The 20374-nt window shown below is 40.8% G+C and overlaps 1 protein-coding gene across 1 annotated transcript in view; it reads right to left on the reverse strand.

Moving 5' to 3' along the window:
• Positions 1–20374, reverse strand: part of nphp3 (nephronophthisis 3) — a 130282-nt gene continuing 109908 nt past the window's right edge. The window contains 7 exon segments of the mRNA XM_066724414.1: positions 1–506; positions 745–854; positions 4246–4362; positions 8149–8303; positions 8740–8811; positions 9075–9160; positions 12890–12959. Of these exon segments, the coding sequence (XP_066580511.1) occupies positions 392–506; positions 745–854; positions 4246–4362; positions 8149–8303; positions 8740–8811; positions 9075–9160; positions 12890–12959 (725 nt within the window). The 3' untranslated portion in view covers positions 1–391.

The following is a 20374-nucleotide window of genomic DNA, read 5'->3' on the forward strand; positions in this document are numbered from 1 at the left end:
TTCAAATTCATATAGAAACCTTTATTGTCCCTTGTACATAGTTGAAAGGTTATTAATTCACGCAGAAGGATCTGATCAAGACCCACGTTTTAATTCTTACAATTCATTCTCCTTTTTGGAGACAACATTACTTGTTAGAAAAATCAGATATTGATTGATATGAACCGTCAATCAGCCTTAAACTAGAACCCCAGAATTCTGAGCATGTGCCAAGAACTTTGCACAAGATTGAATTGGCTTAATTTACTTAATTTGTCCGGTTGCAAAATATTAAATGGAGATATACCTACTGTGAATTAAGAAATTAAACCAAGAGAAAAAAAACAACAGAGGAAATCAGCGCTACATTGCATTGGGTTGCTTGTCACCGCACTGAAACCAATTTGGTCATTCACAGCTTGGCCGTGGACATCTGCAGCTGGTCCCTCAGTTCCATATAAGCGATGGATGACAGGTGGACCTCGTCTGGACCATCTGCGATGCGCAAAGTCCGAACCGCAGAATACCTAGAAGGAAGCACTCTCCAGGTGATGATATGAAAAGACTGTAATCCTGGAGGCCATGGATGCCATTCTAGACTCTGAGTGGGAGCAATGGGGAGAGCTCCAGTCGGACCGCAATACCAAAAGACACACTGGCCCTGCAGGACCAGGCTTGGGGACCCCTGCTCTATAGAACAGTTGGAATAGGACTTTTATATTATTTAATTATCTGTTTATTTTGGGCATTCCTTTTCCTACTTACATCTGGGCCAGAGGGAAGTCCCCAGACACGCCAGCCCCTCCGAAGACTTGGATGGCGCAGTCCACCACTTTGCAGGCCATCCTCGCTGCAGTGACTTTTATCATCGCAATCTGTGGAGAGATGCAGCCTGTTAATACACTGCTTTGAAAAAAAACATACAAATAAACATGCACATACAGACAGGTGACAAACTCAAGGAAAAACCAACATAAAGTGTCTCATTAATGTGCTGGGCACCACGAGCTGCCAGAACAGCTTCAATGCTCTTGGCACAGATTCTACGAGTCTCTGGACTCTACTGCAGGGATGAACACCATTCTTCCAAAAGATATTCCCTCATTTGGTGTTTTGATGATGGTGGTGGAGAGCGCTGTCTAACACGTCGGTCCAAAATCCCCCATAGGTGTTCAATTGGGTTGAGATCTGATGACTGTGAAGGCTATAGCATATGATTCACATCATTTTCATACTCATTTTCATACCATTCAGTGAGCCCTCGTGCCCTGTGGATGGGGGCATTGTCATCCTGGAAGAGACCACTCCCATCAGGATAGAAATGTGTCACCATAGGATAAAGGTGATCACTCGGAATAACTGTGTAATGATTTGCAGTGACCCTTCACTCTGAGACAAGTGGACCCAAACCATGCCAGGAAAATGCCCCCCACAGCATAACAGAGCCTCCGGACCACCTCACTGTAGGGGTCAAGCAGTTAGGCCTGTACCGTTCTCTTGGTGTCACCACATATGCACTTGTCATGAACAAAGTTGAGCAGCCTTTGTGACTGAAGCTCCTGCCATTCGTGCCCCAATAATGACCCCTCTTTCAAAGTCACTTAGATCCTTTCCTCTTGCCATCTTGATCCAAAATCAAGGTCAACTGGGCCTGCTCAGCATTTGTATACATGCCACAGAGTATGACAGGATGTTAATTGCTTAACTGTATCATGCAGTACACCTCTTTGGAGGCAGCTGCATTCATTATGTTCCTTTTCCTTGAATTTGTCACCAGTCTGTATGTTTGCTTTGATGAGGCACTGAGACACTGATGGGAAGGGGCAAGGGCTTGGCAAAACTCATGCCAGTAAGTCCTGAAATAACTGCAGGCCATGTATGCATGCTGGGATTACACCGACGGTCAGCACAGTGACACTACCACACGACTTCCTGTTTATCTCTTGATACGTACACACCTGGGAAACACGCATGCAGAATAATGGTTTTTGCACACGTTTTCAAGACCAGTGGTTGTAACACGTCATAGGTTGTTAAAATGTGCCAGAAGTACCTGGGATCACAGAAGCATATGCAGAAAGACAGCACACTGTCCTACAAGGAGTTTAATCATTCAAGGGCCCTAAGGCGGGTTTCAAACTTTTCTTCCAGAGTTGTTTTTCTTATGTTTTCTTCTGCTTAAATGACCTCTGAATGTATGTCTGATGGTTTTAGATACCCCCACTATCAGGCAACCTGTAGTTGCCTGGACCATATGTTCAGACCAGGGGTGTCAGACTCCGGTCTTGGGGGGCCAGGGTGTCTTCTGTGTTTGTGTTCCTGTATGGCTCATGGCTCTTCAACTGGTCTCATTAAATGAGTCACTGGATCAATTTAAGATTGATCTCTCCACGCTCCAAAATGTTTTGCTGCAACAACATATTCAGTAAATCATCATATTTTAAGTTATCAGCTGTAAAACATAATTACATAAGCCATGAAAATGAACTGATTATGTGAAAGCTCCTGTTGGAACAAAACACAGGAGACACTGCAGGACCCTCCAGAATTAGACTCATTGAATAACATCTTGGTATTTTGGATCCCATGGTAGAAACAGTGCACAGGAGCCTGAAGAGACAGGACAGAATTAATCTTCTGAAGGAAATCTTAATACAGTGTTAATTTTGTTTGTTTCCTTGTATTACCTGTTATCTGTTGCCAAATCAGTCCCAGAAACAATACAACACATTTTAATGAAGAAGCTTACTGTGTGGAAACATAGTGTGGCACAGTGCTGAGCAGGGCCAGAAAAATCCACCCTGACTGGCACTAAATTTCCCAGAAGTAAGGTGACCATCTGCCATGAGATCTGTGTAATAAATGCAAATGTGCTTCACGTATGAGGCTTCACGTAAATAAAAACATCGAGCACCTATATTCATGGTTGATACCATGGAAATGGGGTTCAAAAATTTAAACAAGAGCAATGCATACTGGAACTTGTAGTCTATTTATAAAAAAACATGTTAAGCTTAATAATGATGATAATATTAAACATAGTGTTACGTCATAACATATTTGCATGTCTGATTTTTCAAATGGGTGTTCTGCGAAACATTTTGCAAATGTTGCGAGAATCGAGACAATCGGTAAAAATGTGGCACTGTCCTGTAATTTGCAGGATGGTTGGTCACCCTACCCAGAAGCTTTTGGGGATGACTCGCTCCGGGGGGAAGCACATGACATGCAGGACTCCACTGATTGGATATACAGCCCAGATGCCAGGTCCAACACCCAAAAATATGACAGAGCTTGCGTATATACACAACATATGTATGTACAAAAATATGTCACTGAAAGAGTGAAAAGAAAAGAGAAGCTGCTGATCAAAGCAAGTCGAAACATCTTGAGGAGGTCTTCATCCAGCCATGGATCGATATAGGCTGATGGTGAGGTGATGCGGATACACACAAACACAAACACACACACACACACACACACAAATATATATTCCTATACGTTCTGCTCTAGTGAAGCCAAAAAACAGGCAGACAGCAGCTCTAACACACAATGGTAGAAGTGATGAATGGCAGGTATGTGAGGAGGGAATGGATCCCTCTGCAGGAGCCCCTTCATTGCTGTGAGAAACCGTCAGCCTGGACTCGCCTTCGCACCTGGAACTGCTCTGCCAGGTGTCTTAAAGCAGACCACATGCTGTAGTGCATTGCATTGTGCCTGAGGAGAGGCTGGGAGAGCTTTCGAGCAATACTACTTTATTGATTACTTGGACACGGACCCATTTTGACTGAGGAACTGATTACAAATACCGAGCTGGACTGGACACTGACCACGAGACCACATTACTACCCCGAGCCAAGATAGAGATACAGCTAGGGATAAACCTAGCCACCCGGGCCAGGTTTTTCTTTACTGTGGACAGCCAATCAGAGGGCTGATCTGTCCTGTTTGGCACTTTTAGCCCAGACATGCAAGTCCCATGACATACAGCATCACTATATTATATATATATATATATATATATATATATATATAACACATTAAACACATTTAAAACATATACAGGTGGTTTCCATCTACTGTTCCTGTGATCAGCACTACAGAATGTTACTGTATAAGATGACTCGTGCTGATCTGGGTCTGAGAAGCTAACCAACAGGGTGATCACTGAACAACTGCAGCAAAGGAAAGCAGCAGTGACATCAGATCCCAGCAAACTCAAAAGCAGTAGACTGAGGGGCACACAGGGGCGGTAAGGCGCTGTACCTGCTTTCTCGCAGTGGCACTCCCCAGCACGTCGATGGCATTGGCTGCACTGAGAGTCAGCAGGCGGGACTGGTCAATGGCAATCCGACACTCTGCTATCCAGTGGGCAACCACCTCCTGAGAAAGAGCAACATTGGGATGAACAAACAATTACAATTATACCAAATCAGTATGGTATAAACTGGCAAGGTCTGTAGCTGCCTGCGAGACACATTGAGAAACTGAATATGAATATTGGACACTTCAGATAGGCTGGCAGTCCAGGAGAATATGACAACGTTGATGTCACAGTTTGCAGTTGCACAGGTGATACTGCTTCCCAGCTCTAAATGGCAGTAATGAGCTGCAGATGTCTGTGTACAAGGTGGGGAGGGGGAGCCAACGACAAGTGTTTGCTCAACAAAAGTAGGTTTCCCATGCACCAATGTGTTTTTTTGTGTTAATTTTAACATATTACATGTACTGTATAAAATGCATCCTTATGGGACAATTTATTATCCGTGTGCGTGTAGACTGAGGCACTCCCCACACACATGGAGATGCCTATGCCAGTATGGGAAAGTCCATTTAACTGCGATTTCACTGGTAAGGTTTCCCCCACTGTTTACGTTGAATCACTTTTCTTTTTGCAGCCAAGGGACTGATGTGGAATAGGAATATACAGTGTGTAGAGCACTTCAAAGTCTGTTTGATCTCCAAATGAACTGCTGCTAAAACAAATGCATACCATCAACTGACTGGGATCTCGCCATCTCTTTAAAAATCATGAACGGATTTTATGTGTAGCGGTCAGCATATACACACACAAAGTAAACAAGCACTTACTCAATATTACTCAATGTGTACATAATTTGCCAGAGAAAAACATACTTACATAGTATATCCCAGAATAAGATTTACTACAATCTCGATCATTATACTAGTTCAACTTGGAATTGTTTCCAAATAAATACCCTTTCAGCTTAACAGAGAGAAACGTATTTCAGAAAACAAGGCACAACATATTAATGAATTAATTAAAACAATTATAATAATATTAAATAAAACAAGAATATTTAGTCAGCCATAAAAATAAATAAAAACATTTTCAGATACTATTGTATCAAACTGCAGGTACCTTAAGCTACTGCACAATTGCATATATGTCAAAAAAGCAGACGGTTAATATAATTATTGTGAGTGTCTCCTGGTATATTAAAAAAAAATCCTTCACATAGGTTTATAGTGAAAGCATTTGTGTCTTTAAGGATACGCTGCTTCCTTTGGTGAATTAGCTGCTAAAATGAGAAGCCATGGTGTCCAATGTCGGGAAAGGGAGGGAGATTCTGATTTTTATTTGGAATGATTTGCTATCAACTTGAGATGAGTCATTCATTTCTCGGGTGTGGAAATATTGCTTGGGAATGGCCTACCACTTGATTTAGTGCAAATATAATCCCTTTTGCAGTTTCCCTGGCATGTTACTGCCACCTGCAGTCTGGAAAATATGTATTTTCTGTGTTTCAGCAGCCCTGAGACTAAAGATTTACACTTGTATCAAGAACAGTGCTGCACAAATATATTTTCTCTGGGTGGGGACAGAAGACTCGATCGAGCTAATGCTATTAATGGAAGATCCCAGAAACAAATACATGACTTAAATGTCAGCACGTTTCCCCGCTTTATTCAGGGTGATCAACCATTTAAGGAAAAATCGACCTAAAAACTGCCATGGAGGGAACAATCATGCAGGCTTGGCTGGGGAAAGTGTCATTTTCTGAACAGCTTCAAAACTCAGTGTTCAGTGCTGTTAATAAAAAACATCTCCCATAAATGTCTGTTTAAATAGAGAGAGAGAGAGATTTTGTCTGGTTATAAATGGATTACACCTGGGGAATTTGAGTTCCAGGCATTATAGAATATACTTCTTATTGCTTTTATTATTTTTTTTCAGTCCATTGCTCGTTTATACACCCACAATACCCAAGAAATTACCAGGTGGTAGTAAATATCTTTATATGCTTGCCTGGGGAAAACTATATGTCCATTACCATTGTGAAAAAAAAATGAAAACCATTACTGTCTTCAAGTACATAAATAGCCCCTCAGGTCATTATGTACTATGAAAAGGCCTGTGTCTCAGGCAGCAAACTGTTAAGTAATTAACCTTTCATTCCTGGGGAAAAGCACACAGCTTATCATTAGAAAAGAAATGCACTGTGTGTGGATTGCTGTGGGCTGAAACCAGTCTACTAGAATGATTGCTGCATTGTTTCAGTTGCAATGGCAAAATCGGCCACAAATTATTATTATTTGAATGCATTGGACAGGTCAGCGATTCCCTGCCCACCACACTTTTTAGATGACTGCTGCATTAAGGCTTTAGCAGAAAAAAATACTGGAGTTGGCAGAGACGCTGGAATTAAGAATTACCATATAGCAGCAAGATACAAATTCGGTCCCCATTGTTGGAGCCATGTCCGGCAATGGAGACCATATCAGGCCCCTTGTCAATATCTCAAAGCCAGCAAAACCAACTGTGCTATCACCACAGGAAAACACGTTAGGGAACGTTAGGGATCACTGCCTGTGTTTGCTTTCGGGGGAATTAAATCTACACAATGCGTATGAAGTACAGCCAACAGGATGTAATCCGAGATTGGCCCAGGTCAGGAAAACACGTTCCCGGGCGTTCCCCCAACATCAACGCAGAAGTATGGAATGGAGGTTTGTTTCTGAATATGTGGCCTGATCTTGAAGGTGAGAAGCAGGACATAAATACCCATGGAGACAAAGCAGCTGTAGCCAAGATGCTGCTGAAACATAAAAATGAATCAGTAAGATAAAATAAGTCATTCGCCCCATGAGTTTAAGGTGCTGTGAAGATGAATAGAGATATCGTTAATGCCGCAAGAAGAATCCATCACAATTTGATCGTAACACAATCGTTTTGAAAGTACGCTGCCTCAGAAAAGGAAGTCAGCCAGACACACACAGGAATAAATCAATGAAATGCAAACATCCAAGCTGTTGCAGATGCTTGGCCGATGTCTATTCTGTCTCATGGTGATCGCGTTAGACAGTCACTGCAAATTAAAACATTGGCCCCTTGACTTGAAGTGATGTGTGCCTCTGCTCAGCATGAAAAGTCCTCCAGTTTAAGTAAGGATGTGTGAATTAGAGAGGCTAATTCCACTAAAGCTCTAGTAAAACCTAATTTCCTCCAGGCACTCATTCTCGAGCTTAAATGATATATTCCTTGGATTTATTCCCCCTTCTTAATAACATGCATGAAATACTGCCAGAGGAGGAAGGATCTTGAAGGCTCTGTGCTGATTACGTTTAGTGTTGATTTAGTCAGTAGTACCAGATTTAAAAAACAAAGCAAATAACATGCATTTATTTTTTTAAATCGCTGAAGTAAAATCTGATCCCAAAGGGAACATACTGTATTTCTGCTGGCTGCACTGAAGTAAAATACTACAATACATGAAAGACTAGCTGAATTTATTCTACATGTTATGAACTTCCAAGAGGCACATCCTGTACAGCCACCCTTGCAGAGTCTGGGCAGTGTCCCTTTAGGCTGGGTCTGAAATCCAGCTTGGGTCATTGCCCACTTGGCCAGGGGTTCCAGGCACACTTTGGGCTGCGCTCCACTGACAGGAGGGGGGGCTTCTAAGGAAGTGGAGGTAAACTATATTCACCCCCCAGCATGAGTCACTCCTGCAGCTGCTTGAGATGTGTGCTTTGTTTTATACCTCCTAGAGCAGCAAGGTGGAAAACACCAGGTTGTACATTTTTAAATACAAATACATATGCAACACAACGATGAGAAAACAAAACAAAAGGGTGGTAAAATTTCGTGCACACCCTCGCCAACTGCAGCACTCTGTGACACCCCCCTCCCGCTGCAGGACTTACATGTTTGTAGAGCTTCTTCCCAAAGGTCTGTCGGGTGGCTGCCCGCCGACACAGCAGCTCCAGGGCACGCTCTGCCAGGCCGACGGCCCTCATGCAATGATGGAGTCTCCCGGGTCCCAGCCGGCCCTGTGCGATCTCAAACCCTCGACCTTCACCTGGGAGGGGAAGCACACAGGGTTTGTCCGGTCTGTGTCAGCTACATTGGGCTTCAGCCCAGAGAAAGGCATGATGGTTCAAAATGGTGGCCACCAACTTTTTAAGAGGATGAATTAATTTTAAATATATACTTTTTGTACATATTGTTCACTCTGGTATCTGTGAAGCAGATTTTCATTATTGTTAAATGTTATTAAACTTCACACTTGTGTTCTGTGGAAGCTGGAGGAGCGCGCTGACCTATTCTTGTCCTTTGGCTTGGATTTTAAGCAAGCTCTGTATAGTGCACTTCTATTTAAATACTCATCAGCCTGGTCATACATTTAGAGAAAATTTGTCAGTACAGAAGTGACAACATGGCAATCTTTACAGTACATCCTTATACATTTGCTGAAATCACTCCACAATGACCCCCGGCTCTGAGGGAGAACTCACCTACAAGAATGTTGGATAGGGGGACACATACATTATCAAAATGAACCTCGAAGTGTCCACCGTGACTGGCATCTAAGTAAACAAAACACAGAGATTTGTATGGTCAATCAGCTGCAGTCAGTTCCTATACAATCTATTAATTATATCCTGCTGATTTCTACCCTGATTTAACAGCAAAAGCAAACTTCCACAGTGAAGTTGTAGCGGGAGAATATACAGACACAACTGCACAACTTAAGGACAGGCTTATTTGCCAAGCCACCAAAGGTTCAGAAGAGAAGTGCCAAACTTCAAGGAGAACTCAGTGATGACAGAGAGAGAGATCGAGATCTTACCATCCTGTCCAAACACTGTCAAAGGTCGGATAATCTTTACACCTTGAGTGTCCAGTGGGACAAGAATCATGCTGTGCTGTTTGTGTCTGAAAAACATAAAGATGAAATAAAAATTACTGGCAGACTTTGAACCTGCTCATTATAAAGGTACTGATAGTTTCATATTGAAAGGGGGGAATTAAAACAGCTTGGCCAAGGTCATTGGTGATGCTGTCAGTGGTAAGAATTTCCCAGAGGGCACCACAACAAAAGGCCTAGCAATGCATTTTAATGACTTAGGAGTCATGGTTTTCAAGGATTAGTATTTTAGCCACATTAAAAATACACTGGGGCATTTCTAATGCTCAGAAAGATAAGAGTTATGGGAAGTTAAACAGAGGCAGGCGCCATAACTTGCCAATAGTTACAAAACAAAAGGTACAGCTTTATTATACTCAGTCTTCTTAATGAGTGGCCTTTCTGGAATTTGCTCTGCTATGTCAGCTATTTTAGTTCCCCTTTGAAATCCTTTGACCATCAATTTCTCTTCTTCAATCGCTCCAGTTCGAACAAGTTAATTGGTGATTGCTAACCGACTGCAATCTTCTAGTTTCGACATTTTCTATTGGATTCAAGACCTTGACTCAAAGACATTTACTTTCTTCATTTTAAACCTTTCTAGTGTGGCTTTGGCCTCGTACTTTGGGGTTAATGCTGATGTATGAACACTGACATCTCACACGCAGAACTTACTGTTGGCTTCACAGTGCCATCCCTAACCAGTTTCCTGCTAGCCCAGCTACTCAGTTTGGGAAGGGTGCCCTGATCTGGGCAGTGACTGGCTGGTATGAAGCACATTCCACTTCCTAATGTATTCAGTGACTCTGAAATTGTCATGTATCCTTCTTCTGATCTGCGCTACTTTTTCCTGATTTGTTTAGAAAACTCCTTGATCTTCAGGGTTGAATTGATGAAACTCACAGAAACAGATTAATTTACTCAAGTCAAGTCAAGTTAAACCACTTTGTAACCTAACTAATCTTTCACACCCGCACTGATTTAGGGGTTGTCATAGCAAAGGGGTTGAATAGGTATGCAATTGTGAACTTATTTACACAATATCAGCATTTTTAGCTTGATCAGTTTGGAATAGATTGTGTAGATTTTAAATATTAAAAGATATTAGAAAGTTTCATGATTGCAGACCCAGACAGCAACTAAATGTGGAAACTTTGCAGTGGGGTGAGTACACCTGCAAAGCAGCTATTGTACGAGATACATGCACACACACATTATATAGTCATAATAATAATCAATAGTGTGTATAAAATTGTGTTTTTATCTAGTAGAGTTTTTTTTACCACTTTGTGAAGTTAGCAGAACCGGACTGGTGATTTATTAAATGAATATCTGTTTGTAAGCCAAGACAGAACTGAGCCAGCAGATAATAGATCTTAGGCTTTCAAATCCACTACAGTAAGTGTAAGTAATCAAAGTGTGGTGGAGCATTTCCACAGGGTTTACACAAAAACCCTTTGTTACTGTAAACTGATACAGATGATCTGCTGGATGACATCCAAAGCCAGGAAACAAACTAACACCACTCGAAAAGGCTCATGAAAAGATCCTGGACTGTAACAACAGAAAGCACTGCCTCACCAATCACAGGTGGTTTCCCTCATCGCTTGTAGCTGCAGAAGATTTATTTATTTACGCTTTTTTACGCTATTTACGCTCTCTAATCTGGTTAAACTCCTTCTAAAGGCTGAGAGAAGAGCTCAGCTGCACTTCAGGGTCGCCGGGGGCCCTTGAGGACCACAGCCGGTCAAGTGCTCTTACTGCCCACTACTCACCTGCCTGGCGCAGATGGCATGCAGAGGGCAATTATAAATAGACTCAACTAAAATATAAAATAAAATAATAATTTGAGTTGACATTTCAGGTTTGTTTGTAGTGGCTATAGAAGCAAAATACAGTGTCATTTCTAGAATTTAAAAAGAAAGCTAGCAACACCAACGTCAACAAAAGGACAAGATAATGCGAGTGCCTGTTACACTTAAAATCAATGGTGCACCACAACTTCATAAATTTCTCCTCAATCAGCCGCAGCAGCCTTCGGGTCCCCAGGCAGTGTTGTTCTTGGATTACTGGGTTTCACTTTTATGGAAGCAAGGGTGGAGATCTGGCAAAGATTTGTCTAACCCATCAAGGCAGAATGTTTCCGAACTGCCCTGAGACAGAACTATCGGGAGAATTTAAACAACACAAATTACCGTTGCTGGGTGGTACAGTGCATGTTGCCTTACAGAGCCAAACACTTCAACACCCAAAGCCTGGGAAACATCACCAGGGATGTCTTGCTGAACAGCCCGAGTCAGACTGGTGAGAGCACTGCCTAGCCCTTATTTCCCCGCAAAGCAAAAACACCTTCAACAGAAGTACCGAAACAGCTCAGAAAAAAAAGTATGAATATGTAACTGACTTTCTCTCACCATGCGCCCCAAAAAACAAACTTGGAATGGGATACACACAATATTGTATTTATACAGTATTTTAACCTACAATGTGTGAAGAGATTATCAATAGAATTGTTAGAGTCTAGTGTTAACTGGCCCTTACTAATGATGTTCCATGTATCGTTAAGAGAAGCTCTAAGTGTTCTAAGCCCTTTGGAAATTGAAACAGTGTTAACAGAAATGATTACACATTACCCTGAAATAGAGTCATCCTGTGTTATTGACCCCACACCAAAACATACATGACCCGATACAACTGATAAGAGTTCAAATTGTCTGCATCCTGATCAAAACTTTAACATCGATTTCCCAGTAGAGGCCGAAATACTAATTTTACTAATTTACTGTTGAGTGTTGCTAATTTAATAACATTTAGCTACAATTAAGTGACGACCCAAGCCTCATAGAAAACACAGGCTTGCACAGACCTTACATAATGCTCCAAATCTTGTCTGGAATTAGGAAAATAAATCAAGTCCGTGTTTATTTATTTATTCCTATGTTGAAAAAGAGAAGTATTAACCTCTTTGTAAGGATCTGCAAGGCATCACAAAAAGGAAATATATATTTTGGACATATTAAAGTGCTATTGGATGACCTTTTTTTTTGAGAACACAGAAACAAATTAGATTAGGCTACACTGTAATGGCCAAGGACTGTCAGCTAGGTGAGAATGTCACAAAGTGGGTTTGGTCTGCAAGACTTCAAGTTCAGCATTTCGAAGCCAGAATTTCAAATCAAAACACAAAAGACACAATTAGGTATCCCCAAGTAATCTTGTATAAAAAAGGAATGCGTGGATAGTTTCTAATATGCTAAATATGGCCAACGTAAACACGGAGCTGCCTGTTGCCTTTCCTTTCTTGTTTGGGTTTTACTGATGGATTCTGTTCTGCCAAATATTAAAAATAATGTTTTACCATTTCTTTTTTTGGGGCGTTGAGATAAGAAAGAAAAGGCCCAAACTGTACATGTATTTAAGGCACTGCTGAAGACATTTTACAATTTGTTCTCCACATTTTCCCCCATTAAAAAGCCAGCTGGATTCAAATCTTCATTTTCCGTCCCATAATTTGTACTGGAAAAAGGCTGCTATGAAAGTTTATTAAATGGAAAATATTAAGAAAATGATCCTATTAGACTGTACACAAAAAAGACATCTGGATAGGCAATATGTCCTTCAAACTACTAAAAAAGGAGGATAGTTTTTCCACCAAGAACTAAAAGGTATATCAAAAGTGGGGATTCTTTTAAGAAGATGGTAATATTTCAAATTTGTCTCAGAAGTCTATATGAAAACCTTAACATTGAATAACTTACCTATCTACATGCTCAGCTGCCTGGCTCCTGCACAGCACAACAGCTACTTTGCAGTTCGTATTCCCAGCCCCTGAAAAATACGTAAAAAACTAAATGAATAAATTGTATTAGCAAACGTCAAATTCCTTATAGTGGTACTTTACATGTTCATCACCCTGTGTGACTGTGCATGAATAGTTTACATGTTCAATGAGGGGTCGTTAATGGGAAATGGTGCCCAGCGCTGATGCACTCTCGACCCCAGTCTGAACCACACCGCACACAGCTGGACAGTCAATTTGTTTGTTTGTTTAAACGCTCTCAGAAACAGGGAAGCTTTGAGGTCCAGGTCCCTAGTGGCAGGCATGCCGCTCCATATGGGATCACACTGAAGAAGTCACTACCTGCAAGCTGCCTCTGAGCCTCAGACCGATGGACAGTTTAATTCAGGCAGAAGGACGTGTGACTTACCCACTGACAAATAAATCTTTCCATTTGCAAGCTTCTATTTCACCCCTGAGGGCCACACAGTTTGTAACTCACTCGCCTGTGTCTTCCAGGATAGCACTCAGGATAAGGGCTGTATTTTCCATGATGTACAATCTAGTCCTCTCACACACAACTCCGCAGAGACGTGGCAGAGGGCAAAGATGGTCAGTTTGTAATAATGGAACACATCTGTTAGAAAATCCCTCTCCCCCCACCCTCTTTTCCTCAGTCATGTTAATGTCCAGTTTACCGTTGAGGTTTAAAAAAAACAACTAAAAACAACCAAAAATCCTAAGTATGTGGTAATTTTAAAACCAATCTTTTAAAAGGCCATTACAAGTCAACCAGTTGAAGATACAGAGAATGAACATTGCTTAATATGGAAGTGTTTGCTACAGCATATGAGAACATCAGTTTATTATAAGAGTTGAGGACAGCCTGTGCAGAACTCGGTTTGCTTATCGTCTAAGTATTGGCAACGATATCCCAAAATCAAGGAATGGGGGCGCATATAAAAAAAGGAGCTCCTTAAGAAAGAGTTTCATTAGTGTTCCAACAAATCTAAGTCATTAAAGAGATTAGTAAGAATGAAAAAACAGAAGTCACACACAGGGGGCTCCAAGGCCCGGGCCTGGCTAATATTACGTGCTCTATACTCCTTACAATTAGACTTAGGCTCCGAATAGGACTTGTCCAGCCCTAAGCCATGGTCCAAGAGTTGTGATAACTGGGGTTTTGTAAAGCCAAACTGATAGATAGGTATTAAAATCTGGGAGGACACCCATGATTTGATTGCTTGCTAACTGCTATGTTATGACTCATATCCCGAAAGAGCAGCAACACATGCAAAACACTTTGAAGGGCTCTGCAGACTAATATGAACCGTAAGGCAGAGGGAAAATATGGATACATTGTGCCAGAAAGCGTGGAACGTGTTTGCTGCTACCGCTTCTTCTTGATTCTGTTTCAACGGACGCATTCATCAGTTTGTGGCAGAAGGTTTGAGGATCAATGTGGAGGTCGGCCAATGTGTTTAAAGAAGATACATTTTTTCTGAAAACTACTGTATCACCCCAACAATTGTATCTGAAAATCATGTATTTGAAAAGGACATTGTTGTCGTTATTGTGACATTGCAGAAATATTAAACAGTGATATAAGGAAACTTAAAAAATACATACAAGGAAAAAGCATTAAAATATTCTGGTGCAGGTTGCTTTATGGTTAAGACAAATGTTGCTGTCCTTCTCTGCAAATAAAAAGAAAATAAAAAAAGCTAATTTTGACTGGAGAAAATATACTGATTACTGTAAACCCTTGAAAATATTCAAGCTGCTTCATTGATTTCCCTAATCAGAGAGAGAATCACAGCCCCATCGCCCAAACGTCCAGGTTTAACATTTTACTGAAACCCATTGGCATGAAATGATGAACGTTTCACGGAACGCAAATGCAACTTCCCATTTCCAAATGCTCTCCCTGACGCAATGTGTGTCATCCTCCAGCTGTTCAGCACAAGTGTTTTCCAATGCAAGTTTGAAAGGGCGCCAAACAGCTTTCAAACCTCTTCTCCTGGGAGATTGGCACGGGCCTCAACAGAGATAGTAAAACAAAAGTCAGCTCCTGGCAGTTTTACATTTAGTCTTTGTCAAATGTCAGGATTGCACTCAAGTCTCCACTACACAGATTGCATTTCTGTCAGAGAGGCAGCCAAATGTATGACTTTAATATGAACTACCAGGTTGCCTAAGATGGAGCCTTCATGGACCTACCACACGGAAACCCTTCTTTCTACCATCTGGAGTAAGCAGACAAACTTGTGTGCCACCTAGGCTGAAAAATAACAAACAATATGGCAGAAACAGAATCAGGCGGTAAAACAAATAAACATACACACACGAACACAGAAAAATACAAGTAAACGTATTATCCCGAAGGTGCGTTGTAAACAGGTCTAGGTCATTTACTGCGAGCGTAACTTGCCAGCAGTTTTTACCTCATTGAGATTCTCGTGTTCACAGGTCTTAGGAGGCCCAACACAGGGCTTGCTTGTCCCAAAGCGGGTGATGCTTCACATTTATGCACACTGTATATACCCTGCTAAGTATATAGTGGAATGTAGTGCTCCTATTATATAAAAACAGTATTCTCATTGCCAAATCTGATGGCAGTCAACTCTGTTTGGCCAACCGTAATCTTGATTACTTGATTTCAGATCTTTTGTCGTTTCTTGGGATTTTGTTTGTTGCTTGTTAGGTGTTTTTGGTCACTGTGTTATCGGACAGGTACCATGTCTTAGACAGAGCCCAAGAAAGAGCAGCTGGAGTCAATACCTGAATTCTCACAGAACTGTCATCTGCTGAGACATGAAAATCTCTTCAGGAGAGGATTTGATTCTGATTCAAAATCAGGGAACGCACAGGTGCCAGAATGAAGCGAGGAGTCGAAGTCACGAGCAGAATGTCGGACAAGTTTAGGGATGAAAATAGGAGGCACCTCATTACCCAGAAAGATGCAGGGGTCTGGAGTAAAGGTCACATCAATATTACTGTATTCTGATTCTCTTGGCTTAATTAAATTCTGCAGGGTGAATAGTTGCCAAGAAACAAGCAAGCAAGATAGAACAAACACATTTTTCCGTTTTATTCTCTCTCTCTTTCAACTTTTCTAATGGTCTTATATTCCTATTGAAGAGGAAGGAAATATTACAAAAGTACAGGGGGATTTTTTTTTCTTTTAACATATTGTGTGATATTTCTTTATCCTGCTTTGATGTGTCACTTCACAAGGAGGAGAGCGTGTCGAAAAATGTTTGGCATAAAGGTCTGCCTTTCTCATATGTAATGGCACTTTTAGTAGATAATAAGGTATCTTGTTACACGGAACAAATACGTGTGTTTAATATGCGGTAGAAATGTGTTGTACTTTTTAAAATGAATGTGATGCATTTTATTTGAGTAATCCACATATTTATCATATAGATTGAAAAAAAAATGTAAGATGAATTCCTACAATACAGTTTCATTATATAAATACATCCATTACAAACCACAATATATTTCACATATGCCATATATTTTACATGTACAGAAAATATCTTTCCATATGAAGGATCTCATATTCCTACCATAGATTACACATATATATTTGTTCCATATGGGCTGGTTGACTGTTGATTGTTTTGGTTGTTGTTTTGTTCTGTTTTTGCAACGATGGACTTATGCCCCAGTGCTGGGGGTATTTTCTGTTCTTTCACATGCCTCTATCTAAGATAACAGAGACATAACCAGATGTGAATAGGCCCCATTGTAGGTTTCGTCCCTGCTCCATACACTCAGAGTGCTGGTTGTTATTTTCCCAGACCATACCAAAGCCTCTATGGAACAAATACAATTTAACTTCTGTAGGATATGCATGAAGCCAGGAAAAAACTGCCTCATTTAGCAGTGAACCACAAAGCAAGCACAAAATTAACGAATGCATGTAAAAAAGGGGTGCTGCTCTTTAGCGTGAACCACTGCAGGATTTAATACAAAAGAAGGCTTTTCTCCAAATTCGATTTTAAGACGCACACACACATAAAAAACAATACTTATGTAAAGACACTCCCAAACAGGAAACATTCCATTTAAACATAAACAGGTTGAGACTGTAGCTTCGGTTCTAGACTTCCTGGGATTATGAATACTGTGTTTGGATTATTTCACTGACTCACCAATTTCACACACACACACACACACACCCACACAAAGGGGTAGAAAAAAAGTTAATATGAAATATCCATGGAGTCAGTTTCAGTTATACTTGGAAATCACATGATTTCTTTCCTAACTGCATCCACCCTTCTGTGCTGTGGCTACAGAGAAAGAAGTCTAAATTTTTCAGATTTGTAAGCGATTCTAGTGGGGCAGTGGATTATTCTATGCCCTTTGACACAGCTACTCACAATGCCAGGGCCATTTAAAGGAAGTGAATGCAGCCCAAAATGTACACACCCTTTACTCCCTCTCTACTAAAACCAGTTAGATCAACTACAATCCTCACATTTATTTCTCAACATTCAGAGTTCAACAAACGCTGAAAAGAGAATTAGTTTAACAAATTAGTGTTTTTGACTATATGAATGATTATAGTATTTTTTCTAAGCAGTGACACTTTTTTATAGCCATGTAAACATGCATCAGTACATATGGTAATCATCTAATTATGAGGACCCCCTTCTGAAAATTCGCACATGTGGAAATAACACAGGAAAGCACACAGTAGTGATAAAAACATTCACTTTACTGTGTTTTACAAATGTTTAACATTTGAAATGAACTACAGACATCAAGCAGGCTGTTTAAATATACAGGAGTGGGGGGGGGATTAAGAAACACATGATTTATATATAAATAATATATAAATAAATAAATATATAAATTTAGTATATAATAAGGATTATAATGATAACCATGACGAAAAGAATAGGAGAAGAGACGGTTGAACGAGGCCCAAATTGTACCTATTACAGGAATGCTGTTATTTTCCTGGATCCACAGAATAACTGATCATCATGTGACCTGTTACAAGCACAGCTGCCAAAACTGCCCATCTGGTGCAATGCTTGGAACTCCAAGAATGTGTTTCTGTTCTACAGCGTGCAGGGGTGTGACTCAGAAAGCAATTCAAATGACAGGTATTTAAACATTTATGATCCTCTTAAAACAACAGCAATTTGCAGGAGGAACGGTCAAACGGTAAAACAGAGCCCTGATATTTCACTGTGCTCGAAAGCCGAGAACATTCCAGTGTTTTAATTCTGATCTATTACTATAGTAGTTCAATGGTGTCTGTTTCTCAACAGTAATCTTACTTTGGGAGCTTGACTCAGACATAGATAAAAACAAACAAAAAAACAGTTAGAAATAGGCCTAATGGATTACAACAGCATTCGAGTATCAAATATTTTTAAAGTTATTTATCATTTTTAAATTCTGCTTCACCTCCTTTAATTATTTTTAATTACTGATTTAATTCTGATCTCCATCCCTTGTTTGACCTAAAGGGGCAGGAATTCTCTCATGGGCAGACATGTGGATGCAGCACAAAATGTCAGGCAGTCAGAACAGGCCACCATCAAGCCCTTGTCATCACAGCAGATGTGGATGTCAGATTTCTGCTGCCCCAACTTTCTGTCCACAGAGCCTGTAGGCACACAGGTGTCCTGTGGTGACCTCCTCTTATACAACCACAGGAAAGCTTTGTCACAGCTTTGGTGGACAGTGCCAACAAGCCTTGTACCAATCGTGTGTCACTCTCCAACCATTAACCGGGATAGCAAAGGCTCCAAGGCCACAAGGATGTCCTGGATCCCATTGCACGAGCCAACAATGTGTCAAGGACGGGGCTGCACACACCTACATGCTGACAGCTCTGCCTGGACGCTGCCCAACTCGCCGTCCAGGACAATGCTGTGCCCCGAGTGCCACGGCTGCCTGGGTGCATTGAATTGTGGGTTCAAATTAAAGCACTGCACAGCTGGACACATTTGACCCAGGAACGCCTTCACGCAAATGCCCTGCCCCCCAACAGCTGCAACTCAGCTGGACTTTCAGCCTCTACATTGTAACCCAGCTGCCTCATGTATCTTCTCTCTCTCGACACCAAGGCAAATTTCCTCTCTTCTGCAATGGCAAGGAAAAGAGGAACATAGTATATTGAAGTATATTCGGGCAGAGTGTGTTAAACATATTGGGGCAGTGTGTCTTCCTCTTCTCCCTGTGCTCAACTGATGTAAGAAGGAGGATTTCCATTAAAAAAACATAATTGATTTCTGGAATCTAAGCAAGGGCTTCTCAGTCGTGGTCCTGGGGCCACACAATGCTGCTGTTTGTTCTTCCAGCAGAGCTCTCAGGCACTTAACTGAAACCCTAAGAGAAATGATAATTTGCTTAGTTAGACAATTTTAATTGTTTACCTCACAAAGTGTTGAAGAATTCAACAGCTGCTCCCAATGGTTTAATAATTAAAAAGCTACAGTTAGCCAAATTATTACTTCAGTTAAGGCTCTAATTAAGTAATCGAGAGATTAGCTGGAACAGAAGCCAGAAAATCAGCGGGGCCACAGGACCAGGTCTGAGAGCTATGGCACTAGAGGATGTTTTAATATTTTAATTTCCAGCTTTTAGAAGTCCTTCCGTTTTATTATTTAGCATTTTTTATCAGTCACACACAATGTATCCAGTACAGCTTTCCATACACTCACAGTGTTCTTTGTGTCTCTTTGTTAGAGTAACCAGTAACCAGAAACATTTGTGACTGCCTTCCACCTCCTCAGTCCTGAATTCAGTTTATTCATCCCTACACAAGCCTTGTACCTTGTACCCTTCAGGGTGGCTGAGCTTAAACATTACCTTTTTACATTCTCTTTAAATCTGTGCATACAGCCATTGGAATCGGCTGAACTGGTTATGTATTTATTACAAATTTCTTTTAAGAACTGACATTCATTCTCAATTTTTTTTTTTGAGTCAATTAACTCCCATACATTTTTATTCATCACAGGACTTATGAGCCTCCGGACTGGGCGCTGCCTGGATCAAGCTGCTTGGGAGATTCCACAGGGGAGGCTGGTGCAGAGAGGCTAAGCTTCCTTAAGAGATTCACATGGCTTCAGAAGCCTCAATTAACACCAGTCTAGACACTGCCCTCCCATAAGAAATAATTTAAATAAAATGTGTTATGTTATGTGTTAACACTGTGCTGTCATACAAATGTAGGATTATTCGAGGAAAGTATCTTATTTATACAGAGGTGACAGAGACACCTTGTAGGGCTAGGTGAGACAGAGATTGATTAACCTCCATTTGCACTAATCTTGGGCTACACTTGTTGTACCAAAGATACCAGCATTCTATCCCCTATCTAAGATATTTTATTTTATTATTATTTATGTATTTTTCAACATTCACAGAATAAAACACAGAGATCCTTCAACTTAACATTAACTATATTCATCCTCTTTGAGTTAGTAAA

This window comes from Amia ocellicauda, chromosome 2, assembly GCF_036373705.1.
Source record: "Amia ocellicauda isolate fAmiCal2 chromosome 2, fAmiCal2.hap1, whole genome shotgun sequence".
NCBI classification, from domain to species: Eukaryota; Metazoa; Chordata; class Actinopteri; order Amiiformes; family Amiidae; genus Amia; species Amia ocellicauda.